At 48.6% G+C, this 24,058-nt stretch overlaps 1 protein-coding gene across 3 annotated transcripts in view; it reads left to right on the top strand.

Annotated features, from left to right (window-relative positions):
- The window catches only part of LOC135902594 (dachshund homolog 2-like), a 255,132-nt gene that overhangs the window by 141,839 nt on the left and 89,235 nt on the right, over positions 1-24,058 (top strand). For all 3 annotated transcript variants that reach the window (XM_065432786.2, XM_065432788.2, XM_065432787.2), the window contains one exon: positions 14,450-14,577. In XM_065432786.2, the coding sequence (XP_065288858.2) occupies positions 14,450-14,577 (128 nt within the window). The remainder of the gene's footprint in view (positions 1-14,449; positions 14,578-24,058) is intronic.

Below are 24,058 nucleotides of genomic sequence, written 5' to 3'. Positions count from 1 at the left end.
GTAAGAAAAAAATAAATAAAAGAGTTGTTTTATAAAGCAGAACGCAAATAGCATGCAGACAGCTTGTCTAGCATAGCCGACTAAGCGAGCATAGTCCACTGAGCTTTCGCTTAGCCTCACAAAGATGGAAATAATGTATGGTGCTATAGTTTATGAGATGCTCGAAAAGTTCACAAAGGCAACCCAAGTGCAGCCCGCAATAACTTTACACTGTATTCTGGATAATTGCAACATTCCAGACAACACTGCAGCCATTGAGGCAGCGAAACAATCACATCAGATAGATGAGTTGCTCCTTTGTTACTGTCAGGAAGTGCAACTACGATGTACTAAAAAGCGACATCTACACTTTTACATAGAAAGGCATTGTTTGATCAGCACGTCTAATTTATTTTTAACTAATCCGCTTATTGAATTTAATATTCATCTCGCCTTCTGAAGAAACGTGCAAACTATTATTATTCAATTGCAGGTTATTTCCGCTTACACCAAGCACTTCTTCAAGCACAGTATTAGGTGCGCTGAGAGCCCACGGTGCGACTTCAGCCATGAACACAAAGATGTACCCGTATGTCATACTGTTTTTGTATGCCCTCGTCATGGAGATACCAAGGCATTGACTGAAATTGTCACTAATGGCACTAGATCGAAGTACTATATCGACACTAGATCGACACTTGATCGACACTAGACCGATAGTAGATCGATATTAGATCGACAGACGGACACAAGCGCTAGAGCTTATGTCCGTCTGTAGTTTGTTTAAAGAAATTATTTGGACAGTGGCCAATAAATGCGATGGCATACTTCAGCGCCACTAGCGGATCTACGTGCACCACAGGTTCCTTTAATAAATAAATAAATAAATAAGTAAGTAAATAAATAAATAGAAATAAAGGACGTCCTCGTGTGGGCGTTTGGAATTTGCTGTCATCTGAAGCTTTGTGCATGTTAGGTGGTATTCTTTAATGTTGCACTGTTGCATTGAGAGTTTCTTTGGGATTTTGTTTTGTACGTACTGTTATGTGAAAGACATCATGTTATGTACGTATGCAGTGTTATACGTATGTCATCTATTTATGGCATGCTATATACGTTTCTTATATATTGATGTCATATATATGCAGCACGTCTTGTGTACATGTTACATATACAGGACTATCAGAATGTATAGCGCCATATGTGAAGAACACCAAATCCTTATAAAACAACGTGTCCGCGTCCGCGTACCATCACCTGTTTATCATGCCAATAAAAACACGCGTAACTCTTAATAAGGCGAACACAACCGCAACAGTTCTTTATCGAAATAACGGAGGATCTTACATGCAGCCTCAGAAGATATTTTTGCAAATAAACGCAGTCTGCTGGCCTTCTCGTCGCATCACGGTTGCAATCAGTTTCGGAGTGCTAACCATCATGTTCCTTTACAGGGTGGACCGTATTGTACGTTCCGTAATGAATGAGCTAAAAACGAAGACACAATATTTCAAGGTTTTCGGAATTAAATAAGTAAAGAAAACCGGACTTCGAGGATCTCAAGTACCGCTCCGTATAAGCATCACCAGACACGCCGCAATAAGCCCCCTGCACGAAATATGCATGCCCCGTCGCCATCGTCGTCGATTCATTCGCGCGAGCAATCGACGTGGAACAAAAATCAGTGTTATAAATGCTGCGCTCACACACCGTTTCTTCATATCGAGGGAAGGCTCACTTTGCAAATTGAATCATTTTTCACGCTCTAACGAAGAAAGAATATCGTCGACGGTGGCGGGGTCTTACGTTCTTGCTACCTGTGTGCATATATATATGCACAGCTTTCGTTTCTCTCTGTTTATTCTTACGTCGATCGTTACTGCGAAAGGGCTCGAGACATTTGCTCGCGGGCCATTAGAGTTCATGAAGAAATTGCCAGTCTAGCATGAACCGCGTGTAAGGAAATCTTAGCGGATTCGAACAAACCGCGCGCACCGTGAAAGCATTTGCCTCGGCACTCGGAACGGAAAAGATTTGATTAGGAGCTCGACCGCAATGGGCGGTTTCGTGCGCTCGACTGCGTCCGTATGTTATAATACGCGCGTGTGCTATTAGCCGAGCTCGTCTTTTTAAGCAGACGGGATGTTAGTGTGAAGGAGACGCGTATCGCAGTTAACGTACAGATTGAGCGCTACTTCCACGTAGATCAATGCGGAACGCAGTATTATTTTTTTCCTTTCCATCTTGCGCCAATGAAGGAATATTGCAGTAGACAGGCCTACAGCTTTCCTTGGGATTAAATTATTGCCGTATGGAGGGGGGGGGGGGAGGTATCAACACTGTTTATGCAAGTCTCAGCAAGGATGGAACGTACCTCTTAACATTATAAGTCTAGCAGTTCTTTTATTTTTTGTGGACGTTGTAGGTGAATGCTCATAAAATTAGCGTCACTTGATTTTTCTTCAGTAATACTTGTTGCTGGGCTAGTCGGTACATACTGTACTATGGACCATAGCAACTATGGCCACTGCTTTTCGCTTATGGCTGGGGGTGGCTTTCACTAAATCTTACTCCTTCCGCATTGGAATGGCCGACAACGATCTCTGTAATGCCTGTCTTTGCGAGGAGACGCTGGAACATGTTCTGTGCGACTGTCCTGAATATAATGTTCCGCGACAATTCCCTGGCATCTGTTCTAGCGCGCCTTGACAGTAGACCATTGTCCCTCGACACGATTTTCACATGCCGCCGACAGAAGATATCGCAGGTGAAGGCGACAAAGGGACTACTTCGGTTTTTGAAAGAGACGGGATTGGACAAGCGGCTGTGAGAGTGACGTCGCGTACCATGCCAGAATGATGGACTCCAACGGACCATGTGTGTGTGCTGTGATATGTGCTCTCTCTCCCTCTCCCCCTTCCCCATCTTTAATCTCCCCCATCCCTCTCCCATGTGTAGGGTAGCAAACCGGTTAAGCCAAACTGGTTAACCTCCCTACCTTTCCTTCTCCACTTTTTTTCCTTCCTTCCTTCCTTCCTTAGCGCAAATAACCAAAAATAAGGGGAGGATGGGACAAGGTGAGGGCTAACTCTCGACTGTTTATTGTGCACACAGGTACATCGACTTAATACCAAGATATCCTTCAAATCGTGCATAACAAACGCGCATTACAGCACCGGATTTTTTTTTATTGCACATAAATACGTGACTGTTTGCGTTTGTTTTCGCATTTATGGCGACAATGCATCAGTTTACTGTGGTGCGATTGTTTTCATTTGCTTTAATATTTATACTGTAACACATCAGTTGGTTATAACGAGTATAGCTAAGCTGCGTGGTTGCTTAGTGGCTATGGTGTTGGGCTGCTGTGCACTAGGTCGCGAGATCGAATCCCGGCCACGGCAGCCCCATTTTTATGGGCGGCGAAATGCGAAAACATCCGTGTACCTAGATTTAGGCGTACGCTAAAGAACCGCAGGTGGTCCAAATTTCCGGAGTTCCCCTCTACGGCGTGCCTCATAATCACATCGTGGGTTTGGCACGTAAGACCCCATAACTTAACGCGGATAGCTCTAAGCGCACGGATTACAGAACTCGTCCCAACGATGCATTCGAATGCGGCTTGACGTCACAGCGCCGTCGTCATGGTTGGTGAGAGAGGACTCGTGAAAGTCGTAAGCCCGCATTTAAAACGAAGTGTGATAAGACATCATTGAGCAAGATGTGTATTATTATTTTCATAATTTCTCGCTATATCCTCGAGCGATATCGCTGTTTGCATGTACAAAGAAAAATGCTTAGCCACACCATTTAATTCAAATTTACTAGTCAAAGCACAGAAAGTGACTTGGTGGTTGCTTTTAGGCAGCGCACAAGCTTTGCTCCTTTTTCGAGGCTCTCTCTTTCTCTATCTTTTTTTGTATAGGTCTCCTTAGGTACAATAAACGGAGCTCGGCGGCTCGCGCTAATCGGCGCCGACCGCTTTGCCGAGTGACAAATGTTTCGCTCTCGCGTTCCCCTCATTCCCCGCGAGCCTGCAGGCGAAGCTCATTACACTTTTAAGTCGCCCGTCATTTCTCGACTTTCCCATCTGCATATACTGCATAGATACCACGTGCGCTTCTTCACCTTCCGGCTTTCTCGTTCTGCGCTTCCCGTTTTTAATCCTTAGTTTTTTTTTCTCTCTCTCTCTCCATACATTCCCGCCTCCGCGTGCGTGAAGAAAATCGAGAGCACCGCGTCTGCGTTGCCCTTCTCATATTTGCCGCTGGTATCAGTGCGACCCGCTCACGCGAGCCAGCCGGAGCGTTAAATGTCGGCGGCGTGGAGTTTTGCGCGGTGACAAATGTTCCGGGCCGAAGATCCTGGCTCCGTACAGCGGCCCCTCTTCCACCGTTTCCGTCGTCTCTGGCTTGGCTCGGCTCGTGAGGCTCGTCTCTAAAGGGTTCTTTTCCTGGCCCTTGAATTAGCCCCGCAGACTCGCATGCGCCCTGCAGAGCGAAAGGGAAAAATGGAGGGGTAGAAAAAATAAAATAAGCACCGGGCACATCTCTTCGGTGAACTAGCATTAGGCCAGCGAGTACTAGCAGAGTACTAGTTGTACCAGTAGTCTACTAGTTCAACAAGTAGTAGAACTAGTAGCAGGCCAGACACACGTTGCTCCAGCCAGAAAATGCACAGACTTGCTGTCGTGCACAGGCCAAGGATCTAGTGGTAGTGGGAAAACGGGAATGATCGATAAATATACAAAGGAAATAGCAAAACACGATAAGAAGAATGTGGGAGTGTAAACATCTTTCCGATTTTTGTCTTTTCTTTCTTTTCTCCTTTTCGAATAGCTAAGTTCTGTGTCTCAATTGCCAACACGCATTTCTCTGTTTTTTGTGGTGTTTGGGATAATATTAATAGTAATAATATTAAATGAGATGTTAGAGTATTTTAATTTGGTTTTATGTTGCGCGCTAGTAACGCCAGCGCGCGATATCGCTGCTTCGTAATATTTTTTTTGTTTCTTTTCATAGGCACATAAAAGAGGAATATTTCTTTTATTTTATTTTGCTCATCGTACGAAGATGTGAAGCCGTATATTGCGCTTTTTTTTGGCGTTCTAAAGGTATGGGCAGCGCCACGTAGGCAAACCATGCGCAGAAACCTTAGACACGCAACCTTCGGCAAGAATAGAATGTCTTCAAGTTATTTAGTTACCTGAAAGACTCTCGAAGCGGGCATCCCCGGTTTCTTTCTGAAAACCCAAATACCGCATTTCCAGTTGCACGCTTTCCTCGCGTTTGGCTCGTTCCATGGCAGCTTGTTCTTCTCAGGAAACACGAGTTCTCTGCGCCGCCTCAGAACTGCGTCTGCCAAGCCCGAAGACACGGACAGATACAACTGTAATGAAGCGAGTCCACAGAACTCGAATGACTCGCTTGTTCTCGTCTTGAAGAAACTTTTTTTTTCTTTCGGCCTCGCCTTTCTTTGGAGATATTGCAGAGACTGGAGGTCACTGCGTCAACAAACGGCTGGCCGCTCGCATGCGGCGGTCCCAGTCTGAGGGTGTGGGCGGGAGCGAGGCGTGGATGGGCCATGCATCACGTCACGTGACCAGCAGCGTTTTCGAGAATGAGGCATAACTGCGATGTTCACAGAACGAGGGCCGGAATGAGTGAGCAGTTTTGAATGCAGTATAGTATACAGTCCATGCCTTGCCCGACACAGTTCTGTTCTTTATTTGCCTTACGGAGAACAATTTGGTGCAACAAGCAGGAAAGGACTTGAAACGTGAATAGTTATTCTCCTGTTGAAGCGAATGAGTTTTCATTGTGAAAGGTCCATGTATTAACGCAGTCTTTGAAAATAATGAAATTCAGATTGTTTCCGTGTTTGTAGATTTATGAGGCGGTGGTAGCTAGCTTTAGCGGAATAAAGATGAAGTGAAGGCCGTTGGGGCAGGAATGTTAATAGACTGTGGTTTGTTGGCTAACCTGCTTTTGGAGAGGAGACTGGTGTAGTGAAAGATTGAGGAAGAGAGTTACAGAATATGCAAGAGTTTCGGGAATACACACGCACTCAATCGTCCACATTTAGAGACCTCAAAGTAACAAATCCAAGCGCCCGATCAGACACGCCTTGCTTCGTGGTGCTAGTTATATGTTCTTACGTGGTCATCGCACGGCGCACGTTCCGTACTGGTTTTATAACGAACTATTTTGTTTGTCATCTTGACGATCATTTCTAATGCACTTTCTAATGATTACGTGTAGTTTAGCTTTCATTACGGATTTGCTTAGTTCTTTATAAATATATACAGCAACAACGGCAATGGACAAACAAAGTAAATTATTCCTGCATGCATTGACTACAATTTACCAATGCGGTAACCGCAATTAGTGTGGCCGGTATGCTTCATTTAGGCCCGTGCCATCGCTAAGAAACCGTTTCGTAAATGAAGCTAAACCTTTGTAGTCAGTCTGAACATCTCTGTTGGCGGCGGACGCAGACGCCGTAGCTTTTGGTTCTCGACCAAATAGAATCGTTACAATCACGGGCCAGAGCTCGCAATTAAGCAGCCTATTGTATACTGCACATTTTTCTAAGCGCGCACTGTACACATAGGCCGCCGCGCCTTTCGAGAGCAGCATTAATTACACCGGGGCGGTGCGGTGTAGCTCAGGCGCAGATGAGCGTTAACCTTCGGACGCCGACTGGAAACAATATTGCGCGCATCCGCAAACGTACAGGGTGTGTAGTAAAAGAAAAGAAGCGAGGGAGGGCCAGGGACTGACACGGACAAGAAACAATCAGAACACGGGGAGAGAGAAAGAGTGAGGAAGAACGCACGAAGCGACAGGCTCTTCAACACCACCTAGTTCTGCGCGCACCCTTGACTGGGGCGTTCCTCGCTCTTTCTCTTGAAGCGGCTGTTCATTTCCAGTCCGGGTTTCGTTTGTCGGTGCGAATTGTCTGGCTCGCGCGCGCGTGGTTTTCCGTTTGCTGCGGGTTATACGTTCGAGTGGGCGGACAGCCAGGAAAGTTCTTAGGCGCTGTGTCTGTCTGTCGGTGGCCCTGGAGCTCCGGGTCTCGTCTCGGGCAGCAGATCCGGGGAGGAACCCCTCCTTCCCCCCCCCCCCCCCCCCCCCCCTCTGTATGTGTACGTATACGATTCCTGCGTGCTCGCTCGCTCGGTTGTGGTGGGTCTAAGTTTCAACCGCGGTACGGCAGGATTCCCATCTCGGCTTGCCGAACGAAGCGTGTATACGCGTGCGGCTCGCTCGGTCCTTTCTGCGGCGTTCTTTTCGGCTCGCTCACTCGCGCGAGCGCTTTGCAGTGGGCGAGACCACCTGTTAATTTCCGCTTGTCGGTCTGGGGATTCCACGCGTGGCCGACACACCTCCCGCTTTCGGAGCGAGAGCGTATACCTTCGCACTGTCTTTGCTTTTCTGGTTGTTGGCGAGGCGCGCGTGCCGGCGTGTATGACCGTTTCGCCGAACGCGTAGACGTGTATGCTGTCCCAGTCGTTTTTCTGTTGCCAATGTGTCTGCGTGAGCGGGCTTGGGTTCTAGTCTAGGCTCGAGTGGATTGAGGAAAGAAGGAGGGGAAGTAACGCGGCATGTTAAAGCAAATGCGCGAAACATTTGACCTGGCGGGTCAGAATTGTGGCTGTTTCCCGCTATTGCTTTCTTTCCGCTCTCTGAGCCCACGACACGCAGTGAACTCCCAGTGGCTGAGTCCACCTGTGCTTCCAGTAAAGATAGCGCATTTCGGCGCTGTAACCTTCACAAGGAGTTGTAGACGTGTACTAGTCGAAGTCGTATAGTAGCAGTAGAAAGAAAAAAGCAATGTAGAAATGTGGCTATGTAAACTGAATAATTAGGCCCAGTTCACAGGCGGCCACCGCCGCTTTCATAACAAAGTATTTGAGACAAAGTGCCTAAGTCGTAAGAGAACGCGCTGACGCTTACTTTAAAGTTTATTGTAATACTATTGCCCCACAGTACTGAGTGACTTGCTGTCTGTTTTTCCGTATATATTTAGATTTATTTACACGCTGCTTCATTTGTGTCGTGTTGCTCTCGGTAGTTGTGGTTCTCGCTCCTAATGGATCGCTCACTACATTGGAAGGAATTAACTACGTGGAATAAAAAAGCAGCGACGATAAAACATGAAATGTAGAACAAATGAGTTCACCTACGGATGCCGCTCAAAACTTTTCCTTGCTTAGCAATCAATCCATTCAGTTCACAGATATGGTTGGAGCTGACAAAGCAGCGCGGGTCGATCTTGAAGCATTGTTATATATAACACAAAGTGCTGACTCGAAGCGAAGTGCGCCGAACAGGGCATGCGCCTAATGAAAAGAAGATCCGGTTTCGTACCTCGGACTTCGTTTGCAGCCTGCACCACGTTTGCTGTTTTATGCCAAACTGCGAGCTTCCAACAGTCCACTAAACTTTTCCTCAGCACGCGGCCCACGGCATCCGTTGCAGCTGCCACCGCCAAACGTTTAATACTCCGCTCGTCAACACACAGCGACAGACCTCACAACGTGCTCTCCGCGCCCGCTTTACGCAATTCGAAGAACGGAATGGGCCTCGTGGCTGTGTACGGTGGCCAGAGCGAAGGGGATTGCTCGCTCTTGAGTGACGTTTTCATCTGGTTCCGTCAATCACGACGCTTCAAGCGCGTACGCGCGCGCTGCTTCTTCGTGACTGACTGACTGCTTGGTGCGTTTTCGGGGAAACCTGCTTTGGAAAAGCCGACGGGACCGGTGCGTTTGCTGCGCGCATATCTATAGTATAATGTGGCCACTTCTCGCTTCGTTTCTTATCTACGGTGGTTCTGCGCTCGCATTTTGAAATGTTGTTTTCGTTACCCTAGCTTCTCTCTCTCTCGCTCCCTCTCTCGCTTTTTCTTGACTCGGTGCACTGAATTCGTGTTTACCGGGCCTCCCTTCTGCGCGGCCCATGCCGTGCCGCCAGATACTGCGTAGAGCTGGCGCGGGAAAGGGCACTGGGTTCGGCCGCAAGGTTTTGGTTTAAACGGCGCGTATACGCCGCAGGCCTGCGTTGTGCCTGCCTCCCCGGCAGCCTCATCCGACTTGACGTGACGCTGGCAGCGGAAACGGTCGCAGGTGGGGCAGGAGACCTTTCCCACGCTCGGGGTCTCCGCTCGCGCCGCTCCGTGCAGCATATATATGCGTGTATATACGTGTGCCGCGTGCGCCCTGTCGTTTGTTGTCTCACGTATATATATCTGCCGCGTGTTTGTGCTGCGACTCCGGAGTGACTGGCAGGGCTCGGGTTCGTACGCCACTTGTATGCGCGCGTTTCTGACTGCGTGGCGGTGCCGTGCGGCCGAGAGTGTACGTGGCGCGTAACATGTGTGGTAGCTATAGCTCCATAGGTTATTTCGCGTGGCCTCCTTTTGATTAAACACCGACGTGCAGCTTCATCCTCTATAGTGTATATTACGAGTGTCACACTGCCACCGTGATGAAATCACATCGTGTAAAGCTTCATTGCTCAGAGGGACGCGTTGTAGTGCTGTTTATAAGGAAACTATACATGCTTTCCTGATCACCCACCGCATGATTGAATAACGATAAGTCTGTGAGCTTAGCAGGGGTCTGCATTTGTTCTCACGTTGGGGCCGGTATGTTGTAGACAGCATCATGAGCCGAATGGGAAGTGTCCTCGAGAGCAAGATTTGGTATTGATTGATTGAGAACATTGTCTATCTTATCGACTGTGCACGGTGATTTGGTGCATTGATGTTTATGACTAGGTGTTCCTTAAATCCGTGGTGAAACGGCGACACGAATATGTGGCGCTCGCTCGCGTATGCCTGCTCCATCCGGCCTTTTTCATTGTCGGTCTCAGAACCTTAGACCGCTTCACTTCATTTCGCGACAAAATTCTTCCCACAGAGCATTTTCTTTGCGAAATCGTAACTTGTAGCGCTAATCACATAGAATCCATGGGTACAGTTATCGAAAATGCTGCTTGACATTCTGCGTCATACATGGCCTTTCCTTGTGACAAACGCCGGAGGTAGAAGTTGTACATTTATTTGAAGGAGGAACAAAAAAGACTCATAACCCATATGACCAGTAAAGCATTAAAAACAAGAACAACGACAACCGATTCGTGGTCCATACGCGTTCACTTTTTGGAAGCGAGTCGCTGCCTGGGATCTCACTTTAACGAAACATAGCTCAGTCACTGAGTATACACCGAGACTGCAGCTCAAGCGACCACGGAAGAGGCGATGCATTCTGCCAGACAGAATACGTCGAGAAATGTAAGAAACAAATTGAATGAAGTGCAGCGAATTGGCGATACCGGGAGGACTACTACAGGAATCTCTGGACACGTCCCACCAGCTCGAGGCGGCGTCGGGCTGTGGCACCTCGGTCCGGCGCGCTTTCTCAGGCCCGGCTGCACACAATGAATCAATCAATCGCACTCGGGGTCCCCGCGCGCAACTTTCTCTTGTCAGATACACGAGCGCTCGCTCGCGCGCTCAAGTGGCCCATAGCGGCGATGCCAACCTGCCGCGCGGACAACGGAAGGGAGAAGCTGCTCTATCGAGTGGGCAAGCGTTTATGCGCGCGGGAAGAAAAAGAAAACGAAGAAAGACGATGAAAATAAACGAGGCGAGGACACGACGAAGCACAAAAGCTGCGATGCCTGAGGCTGGTGCATCGCAGCCCTTTGCGAAGAGGCCGCTCGAAGGATGGAGGGGGGGGGGAGGGGAATGGACGACCAGCGGTGGCCGGGCGGCGGCGGCGGCGCATACGCGCTTGACCCCCAGCGCGATCGGTCTTGACCGGACCCGACCTCCAGCTGCGCCATTCACAGCCGTGCTGACAGTGGAGTGAGAAACGCGCGCTGGTCCCAGCAATAGCCGGAAAAAAGGGCGCCGTTTTGCCACTTTTGTTTTTTTTTTCTGTGGCGGCCACCGATTCTCGTATACATACCGCGTGTACTTGAAGGCGACGGCTGCAGATCGCGTACGTCGTAAGACCGGAGCTTCAGGACGTGTAAAGGTGTAATGCGGAAGTTTCATCGACGTTGGTACTGACACTGAGGGGAGAGATTGAGAGGTCGACCTTATGGTAAGAAGCTGGAGAAAAAGAGAAAGCAATCGAAGCGGGCAGGTTAACCAGATGCACGTTCTGTTTGCTACCCTGCACTGGGGAAAAGGGATGTAGTAAGAGAGAGACAGCAGTATAGTGCTGCGTAAGCATGAATGTTCGCACCAGGACTCTGAACTATCGCAGGTACTTATCGTGTTGAAGTACTGCAGCAATGCTTTCGTTGTTTTCTGCGCCAGTGACATGCGCCGTCACAGTCCAAGGATCTCGCTTCGAAAGCGGACCATATTCACAGAAAGGTCATTATGCTATAATTGTCCACAAGAGCAAATTTTAGATAATCCTGATGATGGAGACATTAAAGCAGGTGAACAGCCAATAACATAGAGCACATACGAACGAAAATATTCGTGGATTCGGCCTATATAATGTTAAGAAACCAGAGTTAATTGTTAGTTGTCGCTAGCAGACTATAACATTGTATGCTGTAGGTGTGCGGTGAAAGAAAATGTGAAACACAGCGTGAGCGTGGAAATTACATAGCTAACACGTTAATATATGCAGTCACATACAACCTTAACGCGATTTACCTGCTGTCATTGAGTGACGTAGTCCTCAGGAGGATTAGGAACACCTTGGCTGTTTGTGGCAACGTGCAAGCGTTGTTTATACGTTAACCTTGAGAGGAGCATTCACGCGTCAATAAATGTCACGAAATCTATCGAGACATATCTAACCTGCTTCTGTGGAGACACCGGCATGTTCTCAGTTTTAGTTTCATAAGATGAACCAAACATAGATAAAAACGCCAACGAGCAGTGTCTTTCCTTGGCGTGTGCGCAAAGTGGAGTAAATAACTTCCCGTTGTTCAGCCTCTCCCCGCAAAAAAGAAAAGCAACTGCCGCTTCACATTTGAGCTGTATGTCGCATACCAGCTGCGCGTAACATTTTACGCTTTATTAATTATTCAGCTTGTCTGCTAGTTCACTACTTGTCAGGCACATTCACGGTAGATGCATACTGTCTCTTGGATTGAGTATTTAGCTATATCCGCCTTCGGTGCTGCTCTCTCTGTTTCTCCATGTGTGTTCGCGCGTGCATGCTCGTTGGCGGACTGCGGAAGACTTTTGTTTCCTACATTACTGCCAAACATTTACAACGCTAAAGTTAAACGAAATTACCGCAGAAGCGGGCGGAAGGGCGACAAAGTGTGTCCCTTTTATTTTCAGCTTTCATTCGTTGCGTGGTGATATCAGCGCCTCTCGCAGTTGAAAAGCTCACAATGCCATCTCTTTCTGAGCGACCAAATACTGAGCAGCATCATCTCACCGAGTACCTACATTTCTTGCGATACACATTATTAGTTGTGACGAGTGCCATATCGGAAACCTCTCGCGACGTGGAGCTAAAACAGATATAAAGAAAGAGATACGGCAGGCGAGCTTCGTCTCGTCATATTACGATTCAATTTCGAAGCAAACAGCGGCGTGCCCGTTCATCCACCCGAGAAACACCGACCGCTCGCCGGGCGCGTACGCGCGAGAACAGCGCTGCTCTCTCCCGCAGCGCTTCCCACAACGATAGGGCCGCGTTGCCCCTGTCCTCGTCACAACCCCTACTACACCGTCGGGTGCCGTCCACACCTACACCCCGCCACTCTCTCGTCCGCGCGGACGATGCACCGCGGGAGACGGGCTCTGCAGGCGCGCGCATATTATGTGTCGTCGTCCCTCGAAAATGAGATCGGCTACTTGGACCAACGCCGCTGCACTGTGGAGAAGCGAACGCGCGCGAGGGGGGGCCTTGCCACCGCGAAGCTCGGGAGAGAAGCCCAACCTGCGGACTGTTGCGCGCACGAGGCGTGCGCCTGTCAAATTGAAATGGCCACCGCCGCCACGCCGCAGCGGCGTTGTTGTTGTCGTTCGAGCGCACCGCGCTTCGTGGAAGTGAGGGTGAGCCGTGCGAAGGGCAACGTATCAAGAATGAGATGGTTACCGAGCACCCGTCCTCTGGACACGGGGCAAATTGGATGGAAAGGCGGAGAAGCTCGGCGGCGGGGGCAGCGATGACGCTACAGCCCGCAGCGAACCGGCCAACCGCTTTTATACCGGCGCACTTTCGCGGGCGCACCGCGGCACCCAAAGTGGATTTTTGAAGCTTGATTGCGTAGCGCGCCCCGGGGACAAGGAACCTCTGGTTTTGCGGTTGCACTTGCAGCCGTTTTATGCTCGCTTCTCTTTTTCGTTCCTTTTCTTTTCCTAACTGTCACATTTTTCTCGTACGCCTGCTCTCCACGCCTGTTTGTCGCTGAACTCGAACGCGGTATTTGCGCAGAATCTTATATAGAGAGTGCTGAGCATGCTTCGTTGTCTACATACGGTCGTGTTGTTGACGAGCGTGCGTAATGGAGCGTGGGTGTTGTGCTTTGCGAAAGAGCGCTTTGTCTTTTTCAGCGGCGACGCTATGGAAGTTGAGAGTCGAAAAGGTGGGTTACACCGTCTAAAAGCCACCCCGAGGTGGGGGAAAACGCTTCCCTTAGGCGTCAACGCCAGCCGTAACGTGGTTTTCCTTTCGATTTCGCCGCGTTCAGCACCGCCTGCTGAAATCTCGAATGCTGATGGAATAAGGCTGTTCTTCGAAAATTCTGTTCCCGGCCCTCCTGAACACCGTAAAATGTAAAGTTGGTGACATTGGCAAAAGGGAAGCTGGGGAGACGTGCACTATATAGTCCGAAGTTGTTGCCGCTGTAGAGGGAGATAAGCAAGCTTGATGTGACCAATGTGCTGTGAGGAACCACGTTGTCGGTCCCCGTCAGAAGCAAGGATCCCGAGACTGCGTTAAAAGATTCCCGGTGTGTTGGATATTCGCCGACAGTTCCACCTTGATAATGCTTACCATAAACATTTTAGGTTGACGGCAGTTTGCTTTGTGTGTTTCAGAAGACATTGTTCTTTTTTTTGTGATTTGCTGGGCTTTTTGATATACTGCTCCTTCAATCCACTGCTATCTTCGTTTTGCAGTAATCCTCATTTCTCACGTAATACGCCTGTCTCTCCCGCCTCTTCTCTCAGTACTCATTTTATGGCAATGACACTGAATGTGTAAGCCTTGGAACCGTATTCACAAAAGCGTTCTTACGCTAAAATGGTTCGTAAAAACAGGGGTTAGCCAATCGTAATGCTGGGCACATTATTAGTGAAGGAAACCGGCCAATGACAAAGAGCACTTACGAACGGAAAGATTCTCCAATTTGGCCCCTGTGTCAGAACTCTGTGCTTTCCTGTTCCCTTTCTTGTTTCTTTTTTTTGCGTGTGTCGTTCCCGCAAGGTTTCCAATCAAGAGGTCAATGTTTCGTGCTTCATCCTTTTCATTTTGCAGCCAAGCCCGGCCGCCCAAGCGTTCCTCGATGATGTCGATGAGTCCGAGCAATGGGAGTCCGCTGGGCATGATGAGCAAGAAGGGCCGCCTGGACGACTATCCGGGATACGAGAACGGACACTTGGCAGGTCGGTGTGCATGACGAAAAACGCAGCAGTCTTTCTGCCGTAGGGCTATTTGTGTACTCAAAATGCTATCCTGTATGTGTGGCCCCTGTAGCAAGCTACCAAGCCGCTTCACAAGTCACGACACGGCTGTTTCCTCTCATTATCGATGCGACAATGTACTGACCACACTGCTTTTCCTCCCTCAAAAATTTTTTTTCGCCTCTGCATAACCTCTATATATAGTACGGACAATAGTTAAAAATCTAACGTCATACGTGGATATAAATTAGAACATACAGAGGTACGCAGAAAGAAGTTGACACAAAATGATCAACAGCAGTCGAACAAGGAATGTCGCTGGAGCCAGCGTTTCGACCAGGGCACTTGTCTTTGTCAGAGCCCTGAAGAAGGGAAGTGTTCTTGTAGAAACATTGGCCTCAGTGAGATCCCTTGTTGGAGCACTGTTCATCTCATGAGTGAATAAGTTATTTATGGTCAAATCGATTCCGCCTTTCCCTTACCCCCAGTTACACGGTCACACAGACACAGCAAACTGGACGCTCTTTGAGTTTAGCTCTTCGCCTTTCCTCACCTTGTTTTTTTTCTCTCTGTGGTCAACTCATAGACTGACCACACCACCCTTGCTCCTTCATCGGGATTAATCGTCAGCGTTGTCTGTTGTTTGCGGTCGCCGTTCTCTGCCTATCGAGTTGAATGTCATGTCTCCCTTATCTCTCCTTCAGTCACCTGCGACTTTTGTTAGATATATGTTGTGAAACTAGGCTTCTCCTCCCACTCGTCTTCATAATCAAAAAAGCTGACTTCAACCACACTGAACATTGTGAAAGTGAAAATGCAAGCCATGTCTGAAAAATTATACTCTGTTATTTCATTTCTTCTTTTCTTTTGCTAAGAGGGCTCAAGATTTCTTCACGCGTGTATTGCTCACTAAAATTCCGGGCCCTGTAGCAATGATTCCGGAAGAAATAGGTATGCTGAAGACGGAAGAAAATGTTATGGAGAGAGAAAAAAATAGAGAGAGAGAGAAAGAAAAGTTTATTGAATAATCATGGTTATAGTAATGATCAAGGTTTTTCAGACCAAAAGCCCGTGGTTCGCTAGCGTCATTGCCGATTCTGTGGTATCGACCAGGTACAAGTTGATCGCATATGGATGTGGGCTGAGTCATCCGCTTTAAAAAAAAGAAGTCACATGAAGTTATCTGAGCTGGTGCCTTCAAACATGACTGAGTTAGCTGCAAGACCAGAAAGAATCGTGAATAGCGAACGTTTATTGACGAGGAACAACGCTTCGGCCTTCACCGTCAATTCGGTTGAGATATACACTCGCGCGGTATTCATACTGCATGCGCAATTTGGCTTCTCAGCGAGACTATTTCTTAGCGACTTTCATGGTTCGCACGCATGTGACGGCTAGGTTTTCGACAGCGTGTGCGTCACGCGTGCACAGAACTTCGCTCAGTAGTAACGCGCGAAAGAAAGTAACAAAGCGGGTCTAGACAGCAGCGAGAGAAACTGGCGTTACGTCGGTGCGAAGTGAAGCAGAAAAAAAAAAGAAGGATACAAGGAAGGACGCCGAGTGATGGAGACAGCCTCTGCTCGAACGCGCGCGCGCCAATCGTAAAGTCGCCGCGTTCTCAACCAACACCGCGGAGCCTCTCCGCCGCCCAGCGCTCGCTCACTCGGTCGCTCGCCTCCAGGGCGCGTTTTATTTCCCCGTGCCCGAAGTCTGCGAACTATCTTTCAACTCTCTCGGCGCCTCGGACTGGGGAAATTTATTATTTCTGGAAAAGCGCGCTTCGGCGGCGTTAGCAGCGGGACTGTGCCTGACGTCGCTGTTCTGCGCAATGCCCTCACTCTCTACACACACACACATACACACTCATCCTCACCGCTCTGGCTGTATCTTTCTTTCTTTTGATATCGCATCGAACCTTGGTTGAACCAGCTATCTGTGTTGCTTGCCGCGTCGATTTCTGTTTTCTCTATATGTTTTTCGTTCCCTTAGCGCCTTTGCTACGTGTTCTCCAATTCCCATGCCCTCAGTCCTTCTCCCGTCAGGCCTACCCAGCCTTTTCGCGTCGTTACGAGTGCATGTATAGCGTGCTCGTGCTTTCGCCAGTGCTTCGGAGCCGGCAGAATGAAATTCAAATTAGAGCGAGAGAGCTTCAACCGGAGCTATATACGTTGTATACACTCTCGGGGGGGGGGGGGGGGGGGAGGGAAGGCGAGCCATCGCTGGATATGCGCGCAAGTTGTTTCCTCTGCAGCGACTGCCTATCTGCCGTTGGAGGCTCCTTAAAATGGAAGGCTACCCACACTTCGCCGCTGGTTGAAGATGCAAGCGGCGGAATATGCAGCAAGCGAGACAGGGAAGCGCGGGTTTTTTTTATTGGTCGCACCACGTGCACGACATTCCGTCTCGAGTTCTCTCTCTCCCTCATTTGATAGAAGAAGCAGAGTGAGAAGTGGAGGCAGCAGCAGCAGTGGCAAACAGGGGAAAGGGGGGGTGGAGGGGGGGCATTTATATACAGGACAGCTCACGCTTTTATTGGCCTGATATAGTTTTACGGTTACTTCGCTTTTATTAACCGCCGAGCACGCGCGGGGCCGTAAAAATCCTTCCCCGGCCGGCGCCGTCGCCGTCGTCTTCGTCCTCGTCGGGAGGAACAAACGCGCTGCGCTCGCGAACAAAAACGGCCGCCGGAACTGCGCGGCCGAGACAAGATGTCGAATGTTCCCCGATCACCGCGCCTCGCATTCCGCCTATACTTTTTTTTTTCTTTCAACCTCGTTGCCTCCCGGTCTCGTATTTCGTTCATTTACATCTCGAAGCTTGCGTATGCTCGCCGGACTCGTGTATATACTGCGGTATTTGATCTTTCCCAAGCCTTTCCTTTATTTATTTTATTATTTTTTTTGTCTACACGCGTAGTTTACGTAGTCCGCGGCGCACCAGTCGAACGCGCTCGTTTTTACAGGCTCGGAGGAAAACAGAAGCGCGCTTCGACAATCGAGAAGTTAACACGCCGTTCTGGTCGTAAACCGAAAAAGACGATCGGGCTGCAGAAGATTCGGAGGAATCGGAAAGTGGGAGGTAGGTGGGTTTGTAAGGGGCGGCGCGCTTTGTACCGAGCCAGTGCTGCCTGGTCGGGTTGAAAAACCTCGAAACTGCGGTCCTGATGAAACTGCGTTTGAAAGCGGCCCAGCCTCGTGCGAACGTTTATTCCATGTCGTATAGCGTTCACATGCACTCTGGTACTCGTTGAGACCCCGATGTTACGCCCGACGTCGAGGACTGATAAGACGCAGAGGCGACATTTTACGAAGTCGTATATCGCGTGCGTTCGAGCGAATAAACGATAAAATGTATCGATCTCTATCTGCCTATAGGCGATGGGTACACTATAGAATGCTGCGTGTGTTTGCGATGTGGACGGGTTATACCAGGAGCCGTAAAGTAGTTGTAGCTGCGAACCTGCTGTTTTATAGTGGTGGATTCGATGCTGAAGGGCGAGAAATAGTTTGTGAAAATAGAGTTGTTGGAACTCGAAAGGTGTAACCATCTGGCAAATGAGTGAGTGAGTGAATAAACTTTTATTTGGTCCAGCAAAACGCGATAAAACGCGCACCCGGCTAATCCCACGACGGGTCTGACAGATCTTGTCTGCCTGCCCGATCGAGGGCGCGCTGGACGGCCAGGATTCGGTCCTCAAAGACGGGACTTCGCATGAGCGCGTGCCACTCTTCCTTGGTGAACTTCGGGCCTAGCGACCCGCACTCCCAGAGCATGTGAGGCAAAGTAGCAGGCTCACCACAGGCCACGCAGGAACAATTCGGATAAATCTCGGGATATATGCTGTTAAGGGACGCCGGACTTATGGGAGGTTCTCAAAAAATAAATAATATTGTCTGAACGTGCGGCTACAACATAGGCGTATATGACCTTTATTTAGTGTGTGTTTGGTTATAGCAGGATTCATATTGGGCGCAACATAAAAAACATATGTCCGAGTAATTTATTTATTCTATTTTATTTATTTATGAATAGAGCAAGCTCAGAGAAATCATTACAGGGTGGTGCATAGCAAATTATTAAATTGAATAAGGCACAAAGTAAACACATTTGTGTAGAGATGGACAAATAACATTCAGTATTGCGCGTGACACTTTTCCTAATTCCCAAGTGGGCTTCTCTGCATTGCACGTTTACCCAACTAATTGGGACACCGATGATGGCTCAAATAGAAAGAAATGCTAGCTCCAATCGCTGGGGATTTTCTTTTGAGCATGATTTGATCACGAGAGCCAGACCACATTTTCCATGTCATAAGGCAAGGAAACTTTTTCTAAATTTTAGGGGGTTTTACGTGCCAGAACCACGGTCTGATAGTGTGGAACCTTGGAAATTTGGACCAACTGGGGTTGCAAAAGAGTGCGCATTTGGGCTGGTTGGTTCATGATTACGAGCAATAAAAACAGCGCTAAACGACGGGACGAGTGAAAGGACACAGACAACAGCTGTTGTCTGTGGCCTTTCATTCGTCCCGTCGTTTAGCGCTGTTTTTATTGCTCGTAATCAACTGGGGTTCTTTAACGTGCACCTAAATTTAAGCACATGGGCGTCCTCGCATTTCGCCGCCATCGAAACACGGCCGCCGTGGCCGGGCTTCGATCCCGCGACCTCTTGCTTAGCAGCCCAACACCATAGCCACTGAGTAACCACGGTGGGTGACAAGCAAACTGTGTTTGTGCGAACTGCCTGAAAATTATGAAAAGTGTCTGCAATCTGAAGCGCTTTGCTGAACCAGTATTATATGACAACCCGGTGGTGATTTTAAGCTATCATTGAACTCCCATTTAGGCTTTTACAGTTCTTATTTCGCCAGAAGAGAAGGGCATAGAAACTGGAGCATGAACTTGACCTTCTGCATGGAAAAATTGAGGCATGGACTTGCAATTCCACGCTGAATAATCTGCTTCAAGCAGCGTCGCCACCTCGAATACAAGGTGGCGCAAGATGACAGTTCTTTGTGACAGAGTCATGTATACGCAGCAGTAGCAGAGATGAAATAGCAACAAGCCAATCGGGTAAAGAATATTGTAACTCAACCGATACTGTACTCTACGGGACATGAGGCAAGCACAAACGCGTGTGTTTGCGTGCATATTCACCTGCTTCTGACGTTCCTTGCTGGCAGAACCTTAATGCTTATCGATCGAATCGAAGAGAAAGACTCGGCTGTTCAGCCACCGAGGGACCCGTACGCTGTAGTCCGGGCTGAAACAGCGGCCAGAGCTCGCATTGGCGCATGCAATATTTATGCGCAGAACCCATTCTTAAGATAAAGGAACGCAGCGCACTGCGGAAGGGTGCGGCGAGGAAATGCGCATACGAACTGCGCGAGCCGGGCCCCGGGCCGAGGAAATAGACGGCAGCGAGATGCAATGCGCTAAAGAGAGCAACGCGAAGAATGATGGAGGACGTCTCGGGCGACAGGCCGTCGACGAAGAAGCACGCTGAATGCGAGAACATAAAAAAAATACCGCGAGACACAGAAAGTAAAAGAAAGGCACGAAAATGAGCAAGAAGGGAGAGAAACAAACCCCCCCCCCCCCAAAATTTCGGGAAAGCGACGCCAAAAGATTGACTGGAAAACAAACGAAACAGTGATAATACGAGACCGGTTCGAGTCAGGAAGTGCGGCGGTTGGAGGAGGGAGAGAAGGGTTTGGTAGTGAAGGAAGACAGTGCCTTGCGCGTGTGCGTGCAAGAGAATGATAGGCAAAGGAAGGAGGGGGAGGAGGGTTGAGCAGGAGGGAGAAAGGCATTTGGGAGTGCTCGAGCTTTAGGGAAACAACGGAAGGAAAGGAGAGAGGAAAGAAGGAAGAAAAAGGAAGAGTGAAGGAATGCAGAAACAAGAGAAGGGAAGGAAGGGAGCGCGGGAAATCGCCAGCCACGCGCTTCGATATTCAGTTTCTGGGAAATTTACTCCGCGCGCCCGAAGATTCAGAAAGGCTTTCTGACAGAGACTGACGATGATCGGAAGCCGCGGGACGAGATGGCTGCGTCGCTCTCTCGGTTTCCTTCCCTCGTGTTGTATTCTGCCGATTTTGTGCTTGTGTGTGTTTGCATACACCGGCGACTTCATCTTGTCATTTCCCTGTTGTCTTGAGCTCCGTTTCGGGTGCTGCTCGCGTTTTGGATCGCTTTTCCCTCTATCTTATCTTTACATACAGCGGCCATAGCCACACGTTTCCTTCGTGTGAGTAGGGCCTAAATCTCATCTTCTGTGACAACGTAAAAACGTATAGACAAGCGCAGCGGTCAGAATTTGGCGCGTGTTAACTGCACTGTTAGCCGTGACAAGTCATATGTGATATACGAATAGAATTTTCCTCATTTTACGGGGACGCACAGAAGACAGCTCCGCTATGAATTTTGCGCGAATTATGGACGAACAATGAGAGGTAGAGAGAATGAAAAGAATAGGGAGACGAAGCTTGATTTTTACGCAGGTAACGGGGCGGGCTCCTTCGCCGATCTCCTCTTACTGAGGCCACCATCATGTTTTGTAGAGAAAGAAAGCAAACAATTCGGACTTGCCCACATCGCTGTGTGTTCCTTTTTTTTTTCCTCCGCTTGCTTGCTAAAGTCTATTGACGCAAGCACATATGACAACGCATGCATGCATCATTTCGACTACAATAACTGACTAGCTAGTGGTAGGAATACCTGCCTACTTGGTATTACGTGAATCCGAGAGTGCAGTGACGAATACACGGAATCACATGCATGTTTGTCATTTCGGCCGAACAGAGTGGCCGGCACGTGTAACGGTTTCTTGTCTGTTGCCGAGGCTATACATGCCTATCGTTTCTTTATAATAATCATCGTCATCATCGTAATCTATGTCGTCGTCGTAGTGGCCGCCTTTTATGTCCATTCTAGGACGCCAGCTGATACCAGCCTATGCATGCGACTCCAAGTTTAATCACCCATCATAGTTATCTGCCTTCCTAGACGGTGCTTCCCTTCCCTTGACACCCGTTCTGTACCTCTAATAGACCACCAATAACATACCACTTCCATACGCATTACATGGACTTATCCGTTATTATGTGGCATATTTTAGAGGAAAGCTATAGCATTACCGTCGTACGTATTGATCTTATCGTTACGTGCAATGGCGCGTCGGTGTAAACAGCGAGGTTGCGAAGACACCTTATGGCCGTTTTTGAAATTTGAATTTGTTATAAGCATGCTTCTGTTGCTAGTCTCGCATCCTTAAAATGAACTTGCCAAAATAGGCTTCCATGAAAATCACGTCGCTGCCCACACCTTCACGCCAGGGGTTGAACAGAACGTTGGCACGATGGCGGTGGCCTATGGCAATGGAGACAATACCCACGGTAATACGTTTTGGCCCAGGTTGAGACTCAACCTGAACATTTAGCCACGCAATTTCGGGGCTGTCTCAATGCGGCCGTGTTTAAATCTAATGTGCTCGTAGCTGAAGCTTAAACTCTTTTCGCGTGCATTTGCTGTCGACATTGTCTGAACACAGCTGAACCAGAGAAAGTTGAACTCGCGATCTCGGACATTTTAGTGCAGTACGACCTACAAAAAAAAAAAAAATAAGACAGTTCAGGAAGTCCACTGTAGGCGCTCTCCTTCGAATTAAGTCTGTAGGTTGTCTTTTGATAGACTACCGGACTTTTTTTTTTGCTTACTAATGTCGAAAGAGCTCCTTACAGGCCACTGGGTATAGTATATGGACCGTAACAGTACAGAGGAAATATGAATGTTAAAGACTTCTGTCTATAATTTTTCATTTGTATGGTCAAAAGAACAAGTGTATAGGAAGGTTAAGTGATCTACAAATATCGTCGCTAATGTTTAAGTTATCCATATTCATTTTATAATGGCTAACCGCAGGGCCGACGCTGATGGTGTTTTTACGTTAGTAAAACAATGTGTATACACTGGCGGGCGAAAAACGTAAGCACCTGAGATTATTTTACTTTTGGAAGCGCAAAAAAGAAAGAAAAGTAGCGGACACAGTCTGTAGAAAAGTCATTCGGGCCGCTCCAGGAATTATCAGATTTATACGTTTCAACGTTCGTTTTCCCGATACAGACCATCGGCTCTACGCTATGCTTGCGATGTTTACAAAAGAAGCCAGCTCGCTCTGCGAGAAGGTGGAGCCTTTTGTTTAGCTCTCCGCGGTTAACGCCTTCTACGACTCATTTATAACAGTCTCAGTTTTCTTTGGCGTTTTCGCCGGTGCTGCTTTCGTGGCTTAGAGTCTGCCGCAAGATGCGTGCAGTATTGTGAGAGCTACAAGGATGCTGGTGCCAACTCACTGGGCCTTTATCACATGCATGATTAGCACCTAGCCAGAACCTTGGTTGTTGCATCTCTAGGTAGTGTTTACCCTCAGCACCGGAGACGGCTACCGTTAATATTATGTTTCCCGTTATAGGGAGTCTCCGGAAGCACTCGTTCATGAAGTCTACACACCATGTAGACACAATTTTCTTAGTCTGTATACAAGGGCAGTGGTGGTTAAGGCTGGCTAAGCGGAAGAAACGAAACCGGCAACAGGTCTTCCTCAGCGACGCCCGAGCAAATAGTTCATAGAAAGTCTACCAACACTCTGTTGACTACGAGTCTATATTAGGTGACAGGAATCGACAGACATCTAACTTCTCGTACATATAAAGGCATATACTCAAAACGAACGTGGACAAGTTATACGCCCTAGCTTCACAGTGTTTAAAATACGTACTATGAGTCGATAAATCGTATATAAATAGCCTACAGACTTAAGCAGCTTTTGTTTGATGAAATATTGCCTGCATTACCTCTCTAGGATATGCACAAACAAAAGCATAATTCTACAAATGAGCACAGAAGTACATAGGCTGTTCATGTACTATCCATAAATCGTCCCAGTCAAGCTTTATAAGCGTGACTACGTACCGCTAGTGTTCTCAGGGAGCTTTGTGACTTTGGCCCCCGGCGAGGCTAATGCCTTCTCCAACTTTCACAATGAAACACGTTTTTATCAAGCAGGAATATATATATATAAGCGCCGAAGCTGCAATTTTGGCCCGTCGCTTATTTCGTCGCTCTTAACTGCGCGCACCTGTGCATCTTTGGCGCGTGCTGCTGCTTCTGCATCCGAGGACCGCTACGCGCATCCAGCCGCAAGAACAACAAACCGGCGGCCGCTCTCTCGCCGAGCGGAGGCGTTATTTGGGAGAGGCCGACGCCTTCGCGGGCTCGCGTTCGCGCGCTTATACGGGAGAACGAACCGATCAGGGGTTGCTCTTCGAGCTGCAGGCGTGGAAGGCGCCGCGGCCACCACCCTTTTCTTTGGCCGATTATAGCAGCAGCAGCAGCAGCCCGCGCACGCGTGTCGGGCGGTCGGTCGGCGTGGCGCGCGCGCGCGGAGGGCGTCAGCCCCTGGCTAGCAT

This window comes from Dermacentor albipictus, chromosome 3, assembly GCF_038994185.2.
Source record: "Dermacentor albipictus isolate Rhodes 1998 colony chromosome 3, USDA_Dalb.pri_finalv2, whole genome shotgun sequence".
NCBI classification, from domain to species: domain Eukaryota; kingdom Metazoa; phylum Arthropoda; class Arachnida; order Ixodida; family Ixodidae; genus Dermacentor; species Dermacentor albipictus.
The sequence above is the reverse complement of the archived record's forward strand: the minus strand, read 5'-3'. Positions and strand labels throughout refer to the sequence as shown.